This window comes from Bos taurus, chromosome 21 (assembly GCF_002263795.3).
Source record: "Bos taurus isolate L1 Dominette 01449 registration number 42190680 breed Hereford chromosome 21, ARS-UCD2.0, whole genome shotgun sequence".
Classification (NCBI taxonomy): Eukaryota; Metazoa; Chordata; class Mammalia; order Artiodactyla; family Bovidae; genus Bos; species Bos taurus.
In genome coordinates this window covers 61,136,847-61,156,811 of record NC_037348.1, presented here as the reverse complement: position 1 = coordinate 61,156,811, position 19,965 = coordinate 61,136,847, and the positions used below count along the sequence as shown (strand labels likewise).

At 47.3% G+C, this 19,965-nt stretch overlaps 1 protein-coding gene across 1 annotated transcript; it reads right to left on the bottom strand.

Annotated features, from left to right (window-relative positions):
• Positions 1-6,410: 6,410 nt before the first annotated feature.
• BDKRB1 (bradykinin receptor B1) lies at positions 6,411-17,856 on the bottom strand. Its single transcript, NM_001109999.1, has 2 exons — positions 17,795-17,856; positions 6,411-7,479 (listed from the first exon to the last, which is right to left on the bottom strand). The coding sequence occupies exon 2, from the start codon at positions 7,467-7,469 to the stop codon at positions 6,411-6,413; it is 1,059 nt and encodes a 352-aa protein (NP_001103469.1). The 5' UTR covers positions 7,470-7,479; positions 17,795-17,856.
• Between the last annotated feature and the right edge of the window lie 2,109 nt (positions 17,857-19,965).

Below are 19,965 nucleotides of genomic sequence, written 5' to 3'. Positions count from 1 at the left end.
CCAGGCAAGAGTACTAGAGCGGGGTGCCATTGCCTTCTCTGTCCATCAGCACTGGGCAAGGGCAATTCCACTGGAAAGACAAGGAGTTCTCAGGAAGTGTTTTCCAGGGAGCCACTTGCCTGGGCTGGAGGAATAGACATGGCGGGAGAAGAGCTGACTCTGACCCCAGACGCCGCATGGATGGCGTCACCATGCGACAGGCAAAGCATTCCGGGCCTCAGTTTTTCCATCAGTACATTGAACAGGTTGCACTGGATGGTCTTTTCCGCATCCTGTGAACCCTCTGAAGAGAGGAAAGCTCTTATTTACTCTGCACCCCATGCCTCACACAATTATTGTTGTTGTTGTTTAGTCGCTCAGGGGTGTCTGACCCTTTGCGACCCCGTGGACTGCAGCATGCCAGGCCTCCCTGTCCCTCACCATCTCCCGGAGTTTGCCCAGGTTCATGTCCATTGCATCGGTGATGCCATCCAGCCACCTCATCCTCTGACACCCTCTTCTCCTTCTGCCCTCAGTCTTTCCCAGCATCAGGGTCTTTTTCAGTGAGACGTTTCTTCACATCAGGTGGCCAAAATACTGGAGCTTCAGTTTCAATATCAGTCCTTCCAGTGAGTATTCAGGGTTGATTTCCTTTAAGTGTCCATACTGGACACTAGTATGTATAGTCAAAGCACTGAATGAATTACCTGCTCTGATTCCATCTGAGTTTGGGTAGGTCAGAGTTGGGGTATTCCCCAGCCCCCCGTCATTCATTACACCTAATCCATTGTGGGTTTTGACTCCATCTGAGGTCAGCTCTGTGTCTACTGCGCCTCCCTACTCAACCCCTAGAAGCAGAGCTACCAGGTAACTGGCTGCTGACCACAGGTGGGCCCGGTGAACCTAGCCAAGACCAGAGGAGGAGCTACCCAGCTGCACCCAGCCCAAGTGGTCAGCTGCAGAACTGTGAGCCAAGGTGCTTGCTTTAAATCATTGTTTGGGCTTTTTTTTTTTTTTTAATGCAGCAGCAGATGACTGATACATTCTTCTGGCCATTGTCCTATGTTCTTGTGAAATGATCTCTCTGAAATGCAGCCTGAACGTGACATCCCTGTTCAGCATCTCTGTTGACTGGCATGGCCTTCTGATATCTTCTCTCTCCCAAATCTCCTGGAAAGTAAGTCTGGCCTCCTGCCCACTGCTTTAAATACTACCCCAGATACAGGGAGCTCTGCCACCATCAAGGCAACTCAGATGGTAGGATCCCTGGTGCTCAGGCCTTTTCTCTGACCTCCCAGTCTCATGGGCATCCCTGGTCTGGACCGAGCCCTGCTTCAGGAGTCCTGCTCACTGAGTAAGTTTCCACCCATCTTGGGGCTGGGTTTCCCGATCACTGAATGAATTTCCACCCATCCTTATCTGTGAAAAGAGGTTGAGCTTGATGATATTTTCTTTTTTAAAATTTTTATTAGATTCATACATCCCTTGTACTCTTTACTCACCACCCACTATGGGTAACGCCTGAGTATGATATGATATCACAGCCAGGAAGCTGACCATATAATTTTTCAGATTGCACCAGTTTGACATGCACTCATTTTGATGATATTTAAAGCCTCTTCTAGTTCACAGGAGGAAACTTCCCACCTGCTCCTCATGAAACCTGTGACTCATCTCCGGAGAACAAGAGAACGTCTGTGTCCATTGCAACACTTGGGAGACTCCTCAGGCTGGGATTTAGGGGGGGCTTAGTGCTGCTCATTTTCCATGACAGTTGGGGTGATGGATGCCACAGGGGAGGGCAGCTGGCAGCCGTGGATTCACAGGACAGGCTCGAAGCTGGAAGTGGGCTGGAGAAGAAGCTGTACTCAGCCCTTCAGGAGAGAGAGAGAGAGAAAACAGGGGCGTGGAGCTGGGCGGGTGGGTCTTTTCTTAATTAATAGGTTCCATTAGCTTTTATTTACTTAATTTTTGACTGTGCTGGGTCTCTTGCTGTGCGGGCTTTTTCTCTAGTTGCAGTGAATGGGGCTCCTCTCTAGCTGCGGTGTGCGGGCTTCTCATTGCAGTGGCTTCTGTTGTCGAAGAGCATGGGTTCTGGGGCACGTGGACTCCTAGTTGCCTGATCTTCCTTGATCAGGGATCGAACCAGTGTCCCCTGCATTGGCAGGTGGATTCTTTATCACTGAGCCACTAGTGATAAAGCCCATCAGACGAATGGCTGATTCATCCGGCTATGCCAGGTGTGAGCCCTACAAGGTGAGCCTGGGCCTGGACCCAGGTGTGAAATACCCCAGGTGAGCACGTCAATGAGAGCCATGGGAACTCAGAAATATTCATTTCTCCCTCAACCTTGATCCTTTTAACGCAGGTAGGAATTTTTCTACCTGCAAATGAGTAATTGACCTTCCCAGCAGAAGGACAACAGAATTCTTACAGTGGGTTGGCCTACAGCTCCCCAGCTGTAGGAGCGAGCACTGTGCTTTGGTTAATGTGACAGGCGTCCCATAAATCATCTGTGCTTATCAGAGCCCCTGTTGACCATCTGCTGTTGAACTTCAGGTCAGTGAGCAATGCTGTGACTTCTCAGGCCAGCACGCTCTTCCATAGCATGTGGGATTGTTTTTCGTGAGCCTGTCAGGATTTTTGAAGCCTCAACTTTAAATCAGGGCCCGAGAAAGAAGAGGACATGTTGGGGTCAGTGCACGAGAGACTGGGTCTTATTTTCTCTTTCCAGCTCTCCCTGCCTGCCTGGATGCTTCTGTCCATTCTGGCCACTATGCTGTTGGGGCTTTGCTCACTGGGTCCTATGCAGGGGCTCAGAAACTGCACTGCATTGGAGTCAAGCAAGCTGGCTGAGTCCAGCCTCCACCCTTGGGGAGGGAGCCTGCCTGTTGGCAGCAGCGCTGCTACCCAGCTCCAAAGAACTGACGTCCTGGGGAAGCCCCAGGAGGTCAGCCCTAAGAGGACCAGGCTTGTGCCTTGGCCTTGTCTCCTGCTTCAGATCCCGCCTTAAGCGCCTGGAAACAGCAGATGCTTAATAAACTTCAGCAAATGAACAAAGGAGTGCAGACTCTGCACTGCAAGAGCTTCCAAGTGCTCAAGCAAAGCCCCAGGTTGGGGACTTTTTATGGAATTGAAATATTTGTTAAACTGGTCCAGAGTAGATATGTGGGGAGGCAGGATCCTGCCTGTTGACCTAAATCCAGGCCCCCTGAACCTCTCTCTCTGCTCTCTAGGAAGCCAACAGGAGCTGGGCTGCCAATCAAAGGGCTGTCCCTGATGGCATAGTGGTCTGGCGGCCCACCCCCTGCCTGCCTCTCCATCACCAAGCTCCAGGAACACTGCCTCCTTGCCATTTCCTGAATGAACCTGGGTCTTCTTTGATGTCCCTTGAGGACAGCTCCTTCTCGTGCAGCAGGAGAGATCCCCTCTCCCCAACCCTTCCTTGGAGACTGTCCTTGGCACCAGGCCCAATGACCTCTCCTCCCCAGGCCCTTCTAGCACCTTGCCTGCCTGACTGCCCACCCCTCACCTCACTGGTCTTATCTTAATGAAAGTGAAAAGTGAAAATGAAGTCACTCAGTCGTGTCCGACTCTTTGCGACCCCATGGACTGTAGCCTACCAGGCTCCTCCGTCCATGGGATTCTCCAGGCAAGAATCCTGGAGTGGGTTGCCATTTCCTTCTCCAGGGGACCTTCCCGACCTAGGGATTGAACCCAGGTGTCCCGCATTGTAGGCAGACGCTTTACCGTCTGAGCCACCAGGGAAGTCTTAATTAATAGATTCCATTAAAGTTTACTTATTTATTTACTTTTTGAGTGTGCTGGGCCTTTGTCGCTGTGCAGGCTTTTTCTCTAGTTGCAGCGAGTAGGGGCTCTTCTCTAGCTGTGGTGTGCAGGCTCCTTACTGCGGTGGCTTCTGTTGTCACAGAGTATGGGTTCTGGGGCACGTGGGCTCCTAGGTGTGGCTCCCCGGCTTTGTTGTCCTGTGGCAGGTGAGATCTCCCTAGACCAGGGATCGAACCAGTGTCCCCTGCATTGGGAGGTGGATTCTTTACCACTGAGCCACCAGGGGAGCCCGCATGGCCACCCTTGATCCTTGTGCTATCCTGGGGTGGTCCCCCCTGTGGAACGTTCAGTGCAAACCTTCCTACTTTGTGGCCACAACCTCCTATTTTTCCTGCCTCTATCTTGCTCTGGATGCTCCCTTTAACCCCTGTCCTTTAACCATATCAGTGTCACTCTGCTTCCCTCATCTCCTAGGTTCATTTACTTCCCTAATTTAGCCATTTTCCATAGTACCACCAAAATCCCCAACACCCTTACTCGATGGCTGCCCATCTGACAAATCCCACCCTGGAGCAGTCCACTGTCCACCATACCTGGGCCCACTGAGCTTGGCCAGAGTGATTCATTCACATGAGAAATGCATGCGGGCTCCCTGGTGGTCCAGTGGTTAAGAATTCACCTGCCAACGCAGAGGTCACAGACTCCAACCCTGATCCGGGAAGATCCCACATGCAGAGATGTAACTATGCCCGTGTACCACAGCTACTAGAGCCCGCTCACTCCAGAGCCCGTGCTCTGCAGCAAGAGGAGCCACTGCCACAAGAAGCCTTACACTGCAACTAGCGAGGAGCTCCTGCTTGCCGCAACTAGAGAGAGCCCTAGAGCAGCAATGAAGACCAGCACGGCCAAAAACAAACACACAAAATGATCATCTAGAAAAAATGCACACCTCCATCCAGGCGCTCACAGCCCCTGAAACACCTCCATGCTTCCCTCCTGCCCTTGACCATTAGAGATCCTCCCAACATCTGCTTCTCCTCAAACCTCAAACCCCTCCCTCGCAGCCTCATCCTTCCTTCCTTCCACCTCCTGCTTAACCTGTGAATCCTCCTGCCTCTGGGTCTGATTTGTTTCTTTTCTCGAGAGCACTCCTTTCCCCCATTTTGCTTGTCTTTGGGGGATTTTAGGTCTCTTCCTCCAGGAAGCCCCTCTGGATGGCTCCCTCCCCGCCCCCGAGGCTGGACGCCCCTTCCGTGTGTTCTCACCTGACAACAGATGCTCCTGCTCTGTGACGCTTTCCTAACTCTCATCCCTGTTGCCTTGAGCTCCTGGAAGGCAGACCCTCTCAGGGTCACCAGTGGGACCCTCGCAGCAAGAAAGGCATGGAAGCATTCAATTCTCTTTCACCTGCAGCCCACACTTCCAACCTGTGTGTCCCGGTTCTGCCTCCCTCTCTCCGTGTACCAGGTTCCTGTTGTTGTTTAGTCAATTAGTCGTGCCCGACTCTTTTGTGACCCCACAGACTGGTAGCCCTCCAGGCTCCTCTATCCATGGAATTCCCCAGGCAGGAATACTGGAGTGGGTTGCCATTGTCTCCTCCAGGGGATCTTCCTGACGCAGGGATCGAACCTGCATCTCCTGCGTCTCCCGCATCCGCTGAGCCCCCAGGGACGCCCGTATCAGATTCTACCCCTTGTCAAACTCAGCTCACGGTTACTGCCTTTGCAACCTTTATTTTGGTAACCCTGGAAGGAGCCCATCCTCTTTCCCTCTGAACGCCCCAGGCACGGGTCTGTGTCACCTGCATGCGGTTTCTCATTTACTTTTTTTATACTGTAATTATTTTGATCTCTGTAAGTTCCTTGCAGATAGGATCTCTAGCTATATCATCTCTCTGTTCCTGGTAGTTAACCTAGAACATTTTGGAAGGACAGTTGGAATTGCAGTAAGAGATGCTTATTGAAAATTTGTTTCCTACCACTGTGACAAATTAACCATAAACTCGGTGACTTATTAAAAACAGCACAGATTTATTATCTTCTGGTTCTGGAGGTCAGGCCTCCAAAGCAGTGTGTCTGGGCTGCAGTCAGGAGGTCAACACAGCTGGTTCCTGCTGGAGGCTCCAGGGAGAGTCCATTTCCCTGCCATTTCATCTCTACAGGATGCCTGCAGTCCTTGGCTTGTGGACCCTTCATTGCATCCTTCCAACCTTCTCTGACTTGGACACTTCCGCCTGCCCTTTGTAAGGACCTTTATGATGATACTAGACTCATCCAAATAGCCCAGGGTAACCTCCTCATCTCAAGATCCTTATCTTAATCACGCCTGCAAAGTCCCCATTACCACATAAACATTCCCAGGCTCCAGGGATGAGGTCCTGGTTATGTGGGTGGGTGGGTGGGGACATCATTCAGTCTACTGTTGCTGTCCAGTCACTAAGTCGTATCTGACTCTTTGTGACAGAATGGATTGCAGCGTACCAGGCCTCCCTGTCCCTCACCAACTCCCAGAGTTTGCTCAAACTCCTGTCCATTGAATTGGTGATGTCATCTAACCATCTCACCCTCTGTTGCCCCCTTCTCCATATTTATGATGTCAGTAATAATGGATAAGGAAGCCACACTTCCTGGCTCCCCACTGTGTTAATTCCGCCAGAAAAGTTGGAGGATCTCTGTCCTATGAGACGAGGCTACTGGAGTAAGACTCCCAGGAATGCATTGTTTATAAAGTTCCCAGACTTTGGTCCTGAAAAGCTGGCCCCAGAAGACATAAATTACTGGATTCAGGCAGCTGTTGACGAAAGCAAAGAAGTTGGCACATTGCAGGCCCAGATCGATGAAATTCTCCCAGAAGCAGCCTCTGACAGCCCTCACCTGGAACAGAAATTCCAGGAAGGCAAAGAAGTGGTAGGGCGCCCAGCAGAGCAGGAAGGCGGACACGAGGGTGAGGATCAGGGCGGTGGTCCTGCCCTCCCTGGGCCCTCCACACCTCGTCCTGCTGATCTGCCGCCGCCCCCGCAGGGCTGCCAGAATGTGACAGTTGAAGAAAACGATCGCAGCCAAGGGGAGGAGAAAACTCAGCAGGGTTAACTCCACCATCCTTACAAAGGGCCAGGCGTCGTGGGGGTACCGCAGCACGCAGGCGGAGACATTCAACTCTGGCACAGCCTTGACAGAGCGCAGCAGGAATGTGGGGAGACTCAGGAGGGCCCCCACGGCCCAGATGAGCAGACAGGTGCCCTGGGCCCGCCGCCGCCGCCGCTGCCTCCGGCTGGCCATGGGGTGCACCAGCACACAGTATCGGTCCTGGCTGATGGCCACGACCAGGAAGACGCTGATGAAGAGGTTGGCCTTGATGATGCCGTTGACCAGGCGGCAGAGGAGCGCTCCGAAAGGCCAGTTGAATTCGTTCCGGATGTTCTCTGCCCAGAAGGGCAAGCCCAAGACGAACACCAGGTCAGAAGCCGCCAGGTTGGCCAGGTAGATTTCTGCCGTGTTCAGACGCCGTCGAGCCACGAGGAAGACGGACAACACAAAGAGGTTCCCCAGCAGCCCGCAGAGGCAGATGGAGAGGACGCAGGTGGGCAGCACTCTGTGCAGCAGGGCCCAGGCTTCCCAAGCTTCGTCACAGGATGTGGTGTTCGGGGGCAGGGGCTGGCTCTGGTTGAGAGTCTGGAGCTCCAGGAGGGCCCAGGACGCCATCCACGGTGACCTGCAAGGAACAGCACACGGAGCATCACGCAGGAGGCAGCCTACTCTAATCTGTGACCTATCCAGTCTGCCTCCTGTTTTGGAAAATAGTTTTATAGGCACACGGCCACACCCATTCATTTACCTTTTGTGTTACAGAGTGTTTTTTTTTTTTTGTAAATTAATTAATTTATTTTAGTTGGAGGCTAATTACTTTACAATATTGTAGTGGTTTTTGCCGTACATTGACATGAATCAGCCATGGGTGTACAGAGTTCAGTGGTTGCCACAGTGGCCATTTGGCTTGCAAATATTAATCATCCATTCCCTTAGAGCTTCGCTAGTGACTCACATGGTAAAGAATCCACCTGCAATTCAGGAGATCAGGGTTCGATCCCTGGGTCAGGAAGATCCCCTGGAGGAGGGAAGGGCTATCCACTCCAGTATTCTTACCTGGAGAATTCCATGGACAGAGGAGCCTGGTGGCTATAGCTCATGGAGTCTCAAAGAGTCGGGCAAGACTGAGCAACTAATGACTAACATTTCACTTTTCCCTTAGAGAAAAAGCTTGCCAACTCTGAGTATAAAGGAAAAGATGACCAAGGCTTTGAACCCCAAGTTCAAATCCTGACACAACCACGTGGTGTGGGCTACTTAGACCCCCTGAGTTTTATTTTCCTTTTTGAAAATTGGAGCTAATCGTATCCTTCTTGTGGGATTATGTCTAGAACTGTATCTATGGAACACTTGACTTGGTTGCCTGGTTTAGAGGCAGCACTCAGTGGAAGGGAAGGATGAGTCATATTTACAACTATACTATTATGATTAGCAGTGCAACAAATATTTAATGAGCACCTACTTTGTGCCAGCACTTTGCCAGGCACTGGAGATACAGGGCCCAGCCCCCTGAAAGTGGCAGACAGGAGACAGTGGTTGATGGCTGAAGACAGAATGAAGCAAGGAAGAGACCTGGCCAGTGGAGATGTTGGTCCATTGGAACTGGGACCAGTAGGATGGAGAGGGTGGAGTCAATAGTAGAAGATGTGGAGTTTCTGGGGCTTCACACCTAAAAATCCTCCCTCCGTTTGGATGAGCTAATATTTGCACAGTGCTTCAAATGGTCTCTGGCTCTCCATAGGCACTTGCTACCTGTTAACTATTGTTATCATCTTGCTTATCCTTAGTGATGTTTGAGAGATCTTGAGCTGGGCACAACTCACAGTATCCAACATAAGATACCGTATAAGAGAGCTGATCTCCAGAGAATCTCTTTGGCTCTGCAGACTTAGGTAATCGCTTTGTGACTCTGAGCCTGACTTTCCTCATCCAACCTTCTCGCTGTGACACTGAAAACCACATGCTGCACCATTCACATCAGGTCAAAACCACGGGTCCCTCCACTCATTCATCCACTGGACAAGTACGTACTGAGCACCCACTACATGCCAGGCACAGTTCTAGGCACTGGGACAAGCAGTAACAAACAGCCAACCTACCTGCCCTCAAGGTGCTTCTAGCCTCGTGGGAGGAGACAGGAAGCTCAGTGAATAAACTCGTTAGCCCGGGACGGGCAGCCGTGGAGGCAGTGAGCTGAGGCCAGGCTTGAGAAATATTCCAAGGGTAGGACCACCATGATTTTCCAATTGTGTATGTGTCATGAGAAAGGAGGGATTGCATGATGCCTAGATTTTGGGCCTGAGAACCTGGAAATGGCAAATAGATGGGGAAACAGTGGAAACAGTGGCTGACTTTATTTTTAGGGTCTCCAAAATCACTGCAGATGGTGACTGCAGCCATGAAATTAAAAGACGCTAACCCCTTGGAAGGAAAGTTATGACCAACCTAGACAGCATATTAAAAAGCGGAGACATTACTTTGACAACAAAGGTCTATCTAGTCAAGGCTATGGTTTTTCCAGTAGTCATGTATGGATGTGAGAGTTGGACTGTGAAGAAAGCTGAGCACCGAAGAATTGATGCTTTTGAACTGTGGTGTTGGAGAAGACTCTTAAGAGTCCCTTGGACCGCAAGGAGATCCAACCAGTCCATCCTGAAGGAGATCAGTCCTGAGTGTTCATTGGAGGAAATGATGTTGAAGCTGAAACTCCAGTACTTTGGCCACCTGATGCGAAGAGCTGACTCATTTGATAAGCCCCTGATGCTGGGAAAGATTGAGGGCAGGAGAAGGGGACGACAGAGGATGAGATAGTTGGATGGCATCACTGACTCAATGGACATGGATTTGGGTAAACTCCAGGAGTTGGTGATGGACAGGGAGGCCTGGTGTGCTGCAGTCCATGGGGTCGCAAAGAGTCAGAAATGACTGAGTGACTGAACTAAACTGAACCTGGAAATATGAAATCGCCATCAACTGAGATGGAGATGATGGAGTGGAGACAGGGCAAGTTTTTTGGGGGGACAGTCAGGACTTGACCTTTGGACATGTGAGGCGAGCTGTCTGTTGGACGTCAGGTGGGGATGTCAAGGTAGTAAGCTACACAAGATTGGTGTTAAGAGACCAAGTCTGAGAGAGTGATACATCCTCATCCTTGGGAGGTGGTTTTTTTGTTTTTGTTTTTGAAATTTATTACATTTATTTGGATTCACTGAGTCTTAGCTGTGGCATGAGCGATCTTCGATCTTAATTATGGCATGCAAACTCTTAACTGTGGCTTGGGAGATCTAGTTTCCTGACCAGGGATCAAGCTCAAACCCCCTCAAACTCAAATACTAGGAGCTCAGAGTCTTAGCCACTGGACCAGCAGGGAAGTCCCCATCACTGGGAGTTGTAATCACATGGATGGTATTTAAAGCCACAGGACCGGGTGAAATCACCAAGGGAGAGTGTAGGCAGAGAAGAGAACCAGCTGCTAGGCTGCCAGTTGACCTGTCAGCAGAGGACACGGGAAGTGAGGGGTTAGGAGGTGGCTTAAAGATGTCTGCGGCTTAAAGAGTTCTGACCTAGAGCATAAAGAATAATAGGAATGCTCTTATTTCATCACTGATTTCAGGGCATAAATCCACAGCGAAATATTTATTTTGTTATTTGGTGATACTTTTCAATTTAGCAGTAAGCCCTTCTGGCAGCAACAAGCAAGAAAAGTTTAATGACAATTTAAGCCCTGAACTTCTGTCTCTCGGAAATTGATGATGAATGTGTAACTTGCACAAAATATTGACGCTTACATCACAAAGGGGGCCTTTAGCGATTTCTCTGACCGGAAGGAAACCCAACACAAAGCTGCTACTTCAGAAACTGTTATTTTTCAAAGATCAGCCTGAAAACATTAATTCCACTTTATCACTGCAGAAGATACTGTCATAGGTCACGCTGGAAGGATGACTTTTCACTTAGAGCAGACAAGTATTCTTTACGTCAGCTCATTTTTAGCGTCATGTTATCTTGTACCCACACTACAATAGAAGTGATAGCTGGTTCATGAGAAAGCCCCCTAAGAAATCCACAGGCAGTGAAACGGAGCCAGTTTGATAACTGTCTTCAAACAGAAAAATCAGTCAATTTCAATCACGATTCAATTTTTTAATCCAGTTCATGGAATCAAAGCCAAAACTTATGAAAGTTCACCCTGGCAAAGTGAAACAATGGACATTTTTGTGAATGCTATTCTAAATTCAGTTTAAATTGTTCACATTGGAAAGAAAGTTGTGTTTTTCTGATGATCACACACATTTTGGTGGGGCCCAGTGTCCCAGAGAGAACAATACTCTTGCTAAAATAAGAGACCAGTGAAGCAGAAATGTACTTCCAACAAGCTGCAGTGCAGACCCAGTGTGTAATCGCATATAAATAATCTCATTAAGTGTGTGTGCACGCTCAGTTGCTCAGTCGTGTCAGACTTTTTGTGAACCCATGGATTCTAACCTGCCAGGCTCCTCTGTCCATGGAATTTTCCAGGCGAGAATACTGGAGTAGGTTGGCATTTCCTCCTTCAGGAGGCGATCTTCCCAACCCAGAGATCGAACTCGCATCTCTCGAATCTCCTGCATTAGCAGGTGGATTCTTCTGCGCCACCTGGGGGGCCCTGAATTTCATTATAGTTGACAAGAGTTACAAAGTTTTACAGCATAAGTTTTGTGGTTCAGACTTACTGAACTACAAACTTTTGTGATGAAGTTGATGAGGAATTAAAAACAACTTTAGCATGTATTTTCTTTCTCTGCTGTCCTTCATCAATCAATTTTAGAAGACGTGGACTCTAAGTGCCCTAAAATGTTATTCAACTATTTGTTATAGCAGAGTTGAGAATTTTTGCTGAATTTGTTCTAAATCAATGAGGAACGCAGCACCAAACAACAGCTTCTAGAGCTTTAGCAGAGCGTAGTTAGTGAAAATGAAGCTTTATGCAGGAAATAATTGAAATGTATAGCCAAAGGAGGAAAGGAGAAAATGATCAAACTGAGAAGAGGTCAAATGACACAGAAAATTTAATTTTTGAGTTCTATAATGAGCTTTGGAATATCTCAATTTGTGGGAAGAATCTTTTCAATTGGAGAAGTTCATATTCTGCACAAAAATGAGATGAAATTGAGAAAGCCCATAATTTGCTGTATCTGAATTTGACAAAGCATTCAAAACTTTCAAGTAGCTACAACTTATTTGAAGATATGTGCTAAAAATATCTGTTGAAGGAGCTCAAATTAAGGCACCTGTGAAGATATCTGGGTTGAAATATTTACATAATTCCATATGCAAAGTATCAGACTTGAGAATAGCTTCTGCTTGGCAGAATTTGCTCAGAGTTTGTCAGACACCTCAACACCTGAACAGAGACCATCTTCATTAAATGTATTCTGGTCTAAGAGAAGAGACAATTGAAGGTGCTTCATTTCAATTTATTAACCATAAAATTTGAAGAAAAAATTCAGGCAATTATATGAGACCATTCAAAATAATAAGACCATACTGAAAGAAAAATACATTCTTTTGAAAATGCCAGTGACCTGTGAGAGTCAGGTACAAGCCTAAGAAACTGATTGCAGCACATAGATATGTACCCAAACTAATTATCTTGCTTAAAATATTTTGTAATGTTTAACATAAAGAAAATGTTTCATTTTGCTATTATATTTGTGTATGTATTTAGATATTTTGGGGGAAAATCATTTACTAGAACTACTTTATAACTCCATCAATATAATATTTATAACCTCAGATTTGCAGATGACACCACCCTTATGGCAGAAAGTGAAGAGGAACTAAAGAGCCTCTTGATGAAAGTGAAAGAGGAGAGTGAAAAGTTGGCTTAAAACTCAACATTCAGAAAACGAAGATCATGGCATCTGGTCCCATCACTTCATGGGAAATAGATGGGGAAGCAGTGGAAACAGTGTCAGACTTTATATTTTTGGGCTCCAAAATCACTGCAGATGGTGACTGAAGCCATGAAATTAAAGGACGCTTACTCCTTGGAAGGAAAGTTATGTCCAACCTAGATAGCATATTGAAAAGCAGAGACATTACTTTGCCAACAAAGGTCCTTCTAGTCAAGGCTATGATTTTTCCAGTGGTCATGTATGGATGTGAGAGTTGGACTGTGAAGAAAGCTGAGCACCGAAGAATTGATGCTTTTGAACTGTGGTGTTGGAGAAGACTCTTGAGAGTCCCTTGGATTGCAAGGAGATCCAACCAGTCCATTCTGAAGGAGATCAGCCCTGGGATTTCTTTGGAGGGAATGATGCTGAAGCTGAAACTCCAGTACTTTGGCCACCTCATGCGAAGAGTTGATTCATTGGAAAAGAGTCTGATGCTGGGAGGGATTGGGGGCAGGAGGAGAAGGGGACGACAGAGGATGAAATGGCTGGATGGCATCACCGACTCGATGGACATAAGTCTGAGCGAACTCCAGGAGTTGGTGATGGACAAGGAGGCCTGGCGTGCTGCGATTCATGGGGTCTCAAAGAGTCGGACACGACTGAGCGACTGAACTGACTGACTGACTGACTGAAGCAATTTGTTAGTGTGTGTGTATATATGCATATACATTCATACATACATAGTTAAATACATAATTTTTTTGAAAATAGATTTTTTTTTCTTTTTAAATTTGGCAGTGCCAAGTCTCAGTTGTGGCATCTGGGATCTAGTTCCCTGGCAAGAGATTGAGCCTGGGATGCCTGCATAGAGAGCGTGAATTCTTAGCCACTGGATCACCAGGAAAGTCCTTGAAGATAGTTTTTAATTAGAACTACTTTATAACTGGCTTCCCTGGTGCCTCAGGTGGCAAAGAATCCACTTGCAATGCAGCAGATGTGGGCTCAGTCCCGGCTCGGGAAGATCCCTGGAGGAGGGCATGGCTACCTACTCCAGTATTCTTGCCTGGAGAATCCCATGGACAGAGGAGCCTGGCGGGCTACACTCCATAGGGTCACACGGAGTCAGACATGACTGAAGCTACTGAGCACACACGCAAGCACTTTATAACTGTATTAATATAACTAATTCACTGGTGAATGTATATATGCATATACATACACGACTGAAGTGACTTAGCCCGCATGCATGCACATATATATTGCATTGGCCAAAAAGTTTGAGTTTTTCTCTAACCTGAAAGAACTTTCTGACCAACCCAACCAATGTAATTTAATATGCATATTTTTTGAAAATAGCTTTTGATTGAACTGCTTTATAACTCCATCAATATAATACGATCATTGGAAGTGTTTTATAGTGATTTGCTATTGTAGCCACAGGAAAGCCACACACCCAGGAAACCTGACTTCTCAGGAACTTGGTGAGCACAGGCTCGCACCTCCAGCCCCCTTGTACCACACACACGGGTGGGAGCTGCCTCCTAAAACCTCCAGTGGGTGTCATGCCATTCCTCCCTGTGTGCTTCTCTGTTCACGCTGAGGAAGCTCTGTGTGCCACGGAAAGCCCGCATATCGCCTCACCACCATCTCCCCAGATGCTGGGGTGCAGAGTGAGGCCCTGGCACCAGACCTGACCCTTCACTGGCAGCCACATGGGTGATCTGTGGGCTGTGCTGGGCTTTAGGTAGCCCAATCCTGACAACTTGCCTGGGAGGAGGATGGCTGTCTGTGCCCATTGTACAAATGAGCAAACAGAGCTGAAGAGAAGTGACTTGCCCAGGTTCACCCAGTGATGGGAGCCAGTCTGTTTTATGCATGGCTCTTCTTCCAGGCTCAGCTCAGAGTCCAGGCCTCTTTCACCCAGTGTGCTGTGACCATAAAGAGAACACACCTGGAGTCAGGGAGCCTGGGCTTAGGTCCTGGGGCCCCCAAACTGTGATTTGGGGCAAGCCAGGTAACTTCTCTGAGCCTCTGTTCATCTGTAGAATGGGAGTAACAACAATTATTATGAAGCGTCATGGTGAGGATGGAATGAGATCCAGCCTGTAGAATCCCCTTGCAGGTTGCAAACCATCCAATATGAGGCTCGAATAGTGATAAACTGCACAACAACAATAATCACAGTGATGAGTACAGTAGCAATAGTAGTACTACTAACGATGATGTTAAGTATCCTGGTCCATCCAGTGTAAGCAGCCTCTCCACGTGGGCTACTCTGCTGTTGGAACACTAGGTTAGAAAGTATCAAGAGAGCCCTTTACTGCTTTTTCAGAGCTGTGGATCAGTTCAGGGGTTACCTGGCACCCCGCATACTAAGAAACTAAGCAACTAAATTCGGAAAGCTGAGCTCTGGGAGGCCTGGTTTCTTGGCAGTGGGATTCTGATTCATCTCCAGCCTCGGAGTCTTCACCCCCAAGAGGTTTAAGAAGGAGCTGGAAGGAGGGAAGGGGTTTGTTGTGGGCACCGAGAGAGTCCCCTGATCACTCTGCTTAGCTTCTCTCCCCTTCCTCCTCCAGGTCACCTTGAACATGTGAGACAGGAGGCTGAGTCCCCTCTGAAGTGTGGGACAGTGCAGGAAAGGGTGGCCTTGGGGAGCGGTGGATGGGGCCCGGCTCCTGTGTGCTCCTCAGGGACCACAGGGTAGCAAGAAGCAGGAGCTGCCCAGGCACCACCAGACCAAAGCTGGGGCCAAACCCCAGGGATGTGGGGTTGGCAGAACAACAGTCCACAAAGATGTTCACGTCCTGGTCCCTGGGACCTGCAGATATGTCCCCTTACATGGAAGAAGGGACTTTGCAGATGGGATTAAGAATCTTGAGATGGGGAGAAGATGCTGGATTATGGAGGTGGGCTTGATGTCATCACAGGTGAAAGTGGTTCCATTTATAAGTGAAACAGGGAGGTGGGGGACGGGGTCAGAGTCAGAAAGAGATTAGAAGATGCTATGAAGATGGAGAAGGGGCCATGGGCTAAGGAACACAGGCGGCCTCTAGAAGCTGGAAAAAGCCTCCAGAGGGAGCCCAGCCCTGCCAACACCTTGACTTGAGTCCATTGCAGCTGATGTTAAAGTTCTGACCTGCAGAACGGTAAGATAACTTTGTGCTGTTTCAAGCCACCGTGCGTATGTGCTCAGTTGCTTTAGTCATGTCCGACTCTTTGCGATCCCCTGGACTGTAGTCCACCAGGCTCCTCTGTCCATAGGATTCTCCAGGCAAGAATGCCGGAGTGGGTTGCCATGCCCTTCTCCAGGGAGTCTTTGACCCAGGGATCGAAGCTGCGCCTCTTACGTCTCCTGCCATTGGCAGGCGCGTTCTTCACCACTGGCACCCCCTGGGTTTGTGCTAATTTGTTCCAACCCCAGTTGGATACTAATACAGGGGGCAAGGCTTCACCCCGCCCAGAAAACCAGGGGCTGTCACCTGTACCATCTGCAGAGACCTCTTACTTCAGCCCGAATCTGACTGGCTCAGCAGACAGCCCCCTCCATCCCAGGGGACCCGGCTGTGTCTGTGGCTGCTGCAGCCACAGCGTGAGTCTGCTCAAGCCGAGCTTATTTTCAGAAGGGCTTTACCAGCTGCTGTCCATGTTTATGTAAAGTTGGCCAGAGAGCAGAAATCTTCTTTTGTTTGCTCCGAGTTTTAGCTCTGATATTTGCCTGGCACATAGTATGTGGTCAGAATCCAGCAGCTATTGATATTATTAGTCATATTTGATCCTAACTGAAAAACTCACAAGTGATACTGGGCAAATATGTTAGAGATGACTTATTCTGTAATTTCCACCTGGTATTTTCTGAGTTCCCCACACGAAAACATTGTCATGTGCTGCTTCTTCAACAAAATAGCCTCCTTCAAATTAATTCCAGTTTCAACAGTGAGGTGACGATAAAGGCATTTGAAATACAGACATAGATATTAAAGGATGTCAACCCAGTGACAACATAAGATACTGTTTTTTTATTTTGAATTTCTCTTTAATTTTCATCTATTAATTCAGCAAGAAGCAGTTCTGAAAAATAACATCATAGCATATCATTTAGCAAAACTATTCCTCAGTTTCATGCATTTTTCTCTTCCATTTCCTTTTGATTTTCTCAAACGTTTAAAGTTGAGGGAAAATGTACTAGAATCAAAACTTCAAAAAATTGTTCAATTTTTTTTTTACATGATGTAATCCTTATCTTTGAATATCTATATAACAATAGACTCATATTTTCAAAGGACAATTTTTGTAAAAAATAAAAGTTTAAATATTTTATGAATAGTAAACAGATATTTAATATTCATTATATTTTCCTTTTTAAATTTTTCAAGAAGGCTTCATCTAATTTAAAAAATCATAAAACCTTGATCATGTTCCACCACAAATGGCCAGATAACACAATTTCTCTTAGTAGAGAAGTAGGCTTATTTTGTCTAATATGTTGTACCATTGTAAAATCCTTATATGTTTGTTTCTGGCTATCTCCATTTTAACAAAGTAACCAACACAACATTTCTTATAAAGTTGAACCTGTGAAGTTATCTCCCTTCCCTCCCATATTTACGTGACATAAAATACCTTGTTCAATATAAGATGCTGTTTTCAATCCACAAATAACCCAACCAGCTATTAGTGTTATGAAATTTTGTAAGTGATCCTTGGAGACCAATTTGATTTTTATAAATCAGAATTCGTAGACTGTAACTGGTCAGAGTCCACATGGGGCTCTGATGGCTGTATTCAGCCTCTACATGTTTCATGTGAGTTTGCGGTAAACAGCTGCTGGAAATAATCTCTTATTTCAAATGTCCTCTCTCCTCTCTTCTGGAAAAGCAGCTAAAACCCAAAGGAGGTATGGGATACAGGTCTCTTAAATTGATTTAAAATTATGTTTAAAAAAATACATCCAAAGAATGTTGAAAACTCTGCCAATTTAATTTGTAAAAGGAAACGTTTTTCTGAGATATGGATCTTCTATTTTACTTTTGTAAGAGAGAGAAAAAAAGATGCTCATTTACTTACTCAGGCAAAATGAAAGGGATCACAACTTCAGCTGGGCTTTCTGATGGTGAGAGCCGTCTTTGGAGATGTTTTCTGTTCTGGGAAGCACCGTGGAAGTGTGGTGGCCTTAAATTACATAACCCCCGCTCTGATGATGATGTCATTGGCTGGACTGCTGAAAAAATAAGTCTTTCAGATGGAGGAAGCAAACTGGGATTTTGAAATTAAAACTGCTTTGCACTTAGGGGCTGGCAAGCGATTACTCAACTACCATCTCCATCTCTACTTTGTCAACATCTGGAAAGACCTGCGATCCTGCCCAAAAATGGTATAACGGTCAACCAGCCCTGGAAACACATTTTGGTATCACTGAGTCCCACAAGCCTCGCCGGGCACTGTTGGACACTGAGTGATGACTTGTTCTGTTCACACGGGGGACCTGAATGCCTGGGGTTCTGCAGCAAATTTCTTGGGAGCTGACTTGAATGCCTCCTTTTGAATTTTGATCATGAAGGGTGTGTTGCCAAGAATCCATCACTGTGGACCCCATTAAGCAAACAGCGAGCCACAGAAAGCTTGACTCATGTGGTATGCAGAGCTGAGTAAGATCAGATGCACTTTCCCCTAATCCTCCCGGCAGTTCTGAAGTCCGTTTTTGATGTATATTTGCAGATGCCAAGTTGAACCATTCAGGACCTCATGTTCAGACAGAAATTTCAGGCTTTCTTTCAGAGTCAAACCTCAAGAATCTTGGGCCAAATGTCAAATACTTTTTATTTTAGCTCCTAAAACTGAAAATGCTCTTAAGCTCCCTCTCTGATGGCAGGAGAATGCCTCCACACCAGGGCTTGATTCCCACTTCTGGGGAGTGACCCCCAAATCTCAGGCCCTAGTGCTCCCCAAACCCCAGTCCTGCCTTTCGGATGCTCTGCTTGTGTTTCTTGATGTGACTGTGAACCTGGAGTGTCTGGAGCAGAAAACGTCCCCTTTGTTTTCAGAATCTGGCCTTTTTGCCGCATCTCCTTTTTCTGATAATGACGTCTCAGTGGGGACAAACTGCACTTGCGAACTTGCCAGCGGTTTTCCCACATCGCCAGACATCTTAAACTTGTGGAGGCAGGTTTTGTAGTTTTTTTTTTTTTTTAAGGGACACTCCATGAAGCAGATGTGTATTTTCAGGAGGAAGCTGGAATCTATCTCTGGGGAAAGACCTTCGTGTCAGGAAAGGTTTGAGACTATAAAGTCCCGAGGATGCCTGTCATCATTTTGGGGTAGATTTTGACCAGAGGAAGTTCCCCAAATCCCAGTGCTTCCTGATTAGTAACGTAAATCGGGGTCTCACCTGCCAGCCCTCCTAGCCACAGAGGGTGGTTAGTTTTTTCTCCCTTTGCTATGTGTTTAGACAGGACTGTTTCTGAGAAGCATCTGGTCTCAGGAGATGTCCACCTGCTCCAGCACAGGGGTACCCACAAGAGATGATGACACCAGTCTTGCCCAGAGGTGGGGCTTGCAGGCCCGGATGTGGCTTCATCTCATGCCAAGGACGGACCGTGGGAAATGGCCTGTGTATGGCAGGGCCACATGGCCGGGACTCTCAGTGTGTCACAGGCATTAGAGAAGGCCGAGTAAGTGGCCCTGTGGCCCCAAGGTCTTGGGGACTCCACCCATGTGTGTGATGAAAAGTTTTCTAAAAAAAAAAAAATGGATGCTCCCACAGTCACTCGCTTGCAATGCAAAAAGGGAAGTGGATTTCCCAGGAAGACAGGATTTCCTTCTGCCTCTAGGGCTGTGGGGTGCGGGAGCCTGAATTCTGAGTACAGGATGCAAGAACCCCACGTGTTGGAAGGGACCACGGATTGCTGGAATGTGGAGAAGATGGGAGGAGGCTGACAGTGGTGTGGCAGGGCCCTAGTGTGAGCTGCTCGGGGTGAAAGCCCCCTGGGTACTGGGACCTTGTGGGTATAGGTGTAGGTATTCATAAAAGCAACAGATAGAAATCATAAATACTAGTTTACATGGCTGACATGGAGACATCCTCACAGATATCCAAGATAAGTATAGGTAACCCATCCCTTAAAGGTCATAAAATTAATGTACATCCATGTTTACTAAAAAATAATTAGCCCCCATTTCATAAACCATAGAAATCACAATCCTCTGATCATTATATCAGAAGAATAAAGAATGCTTCA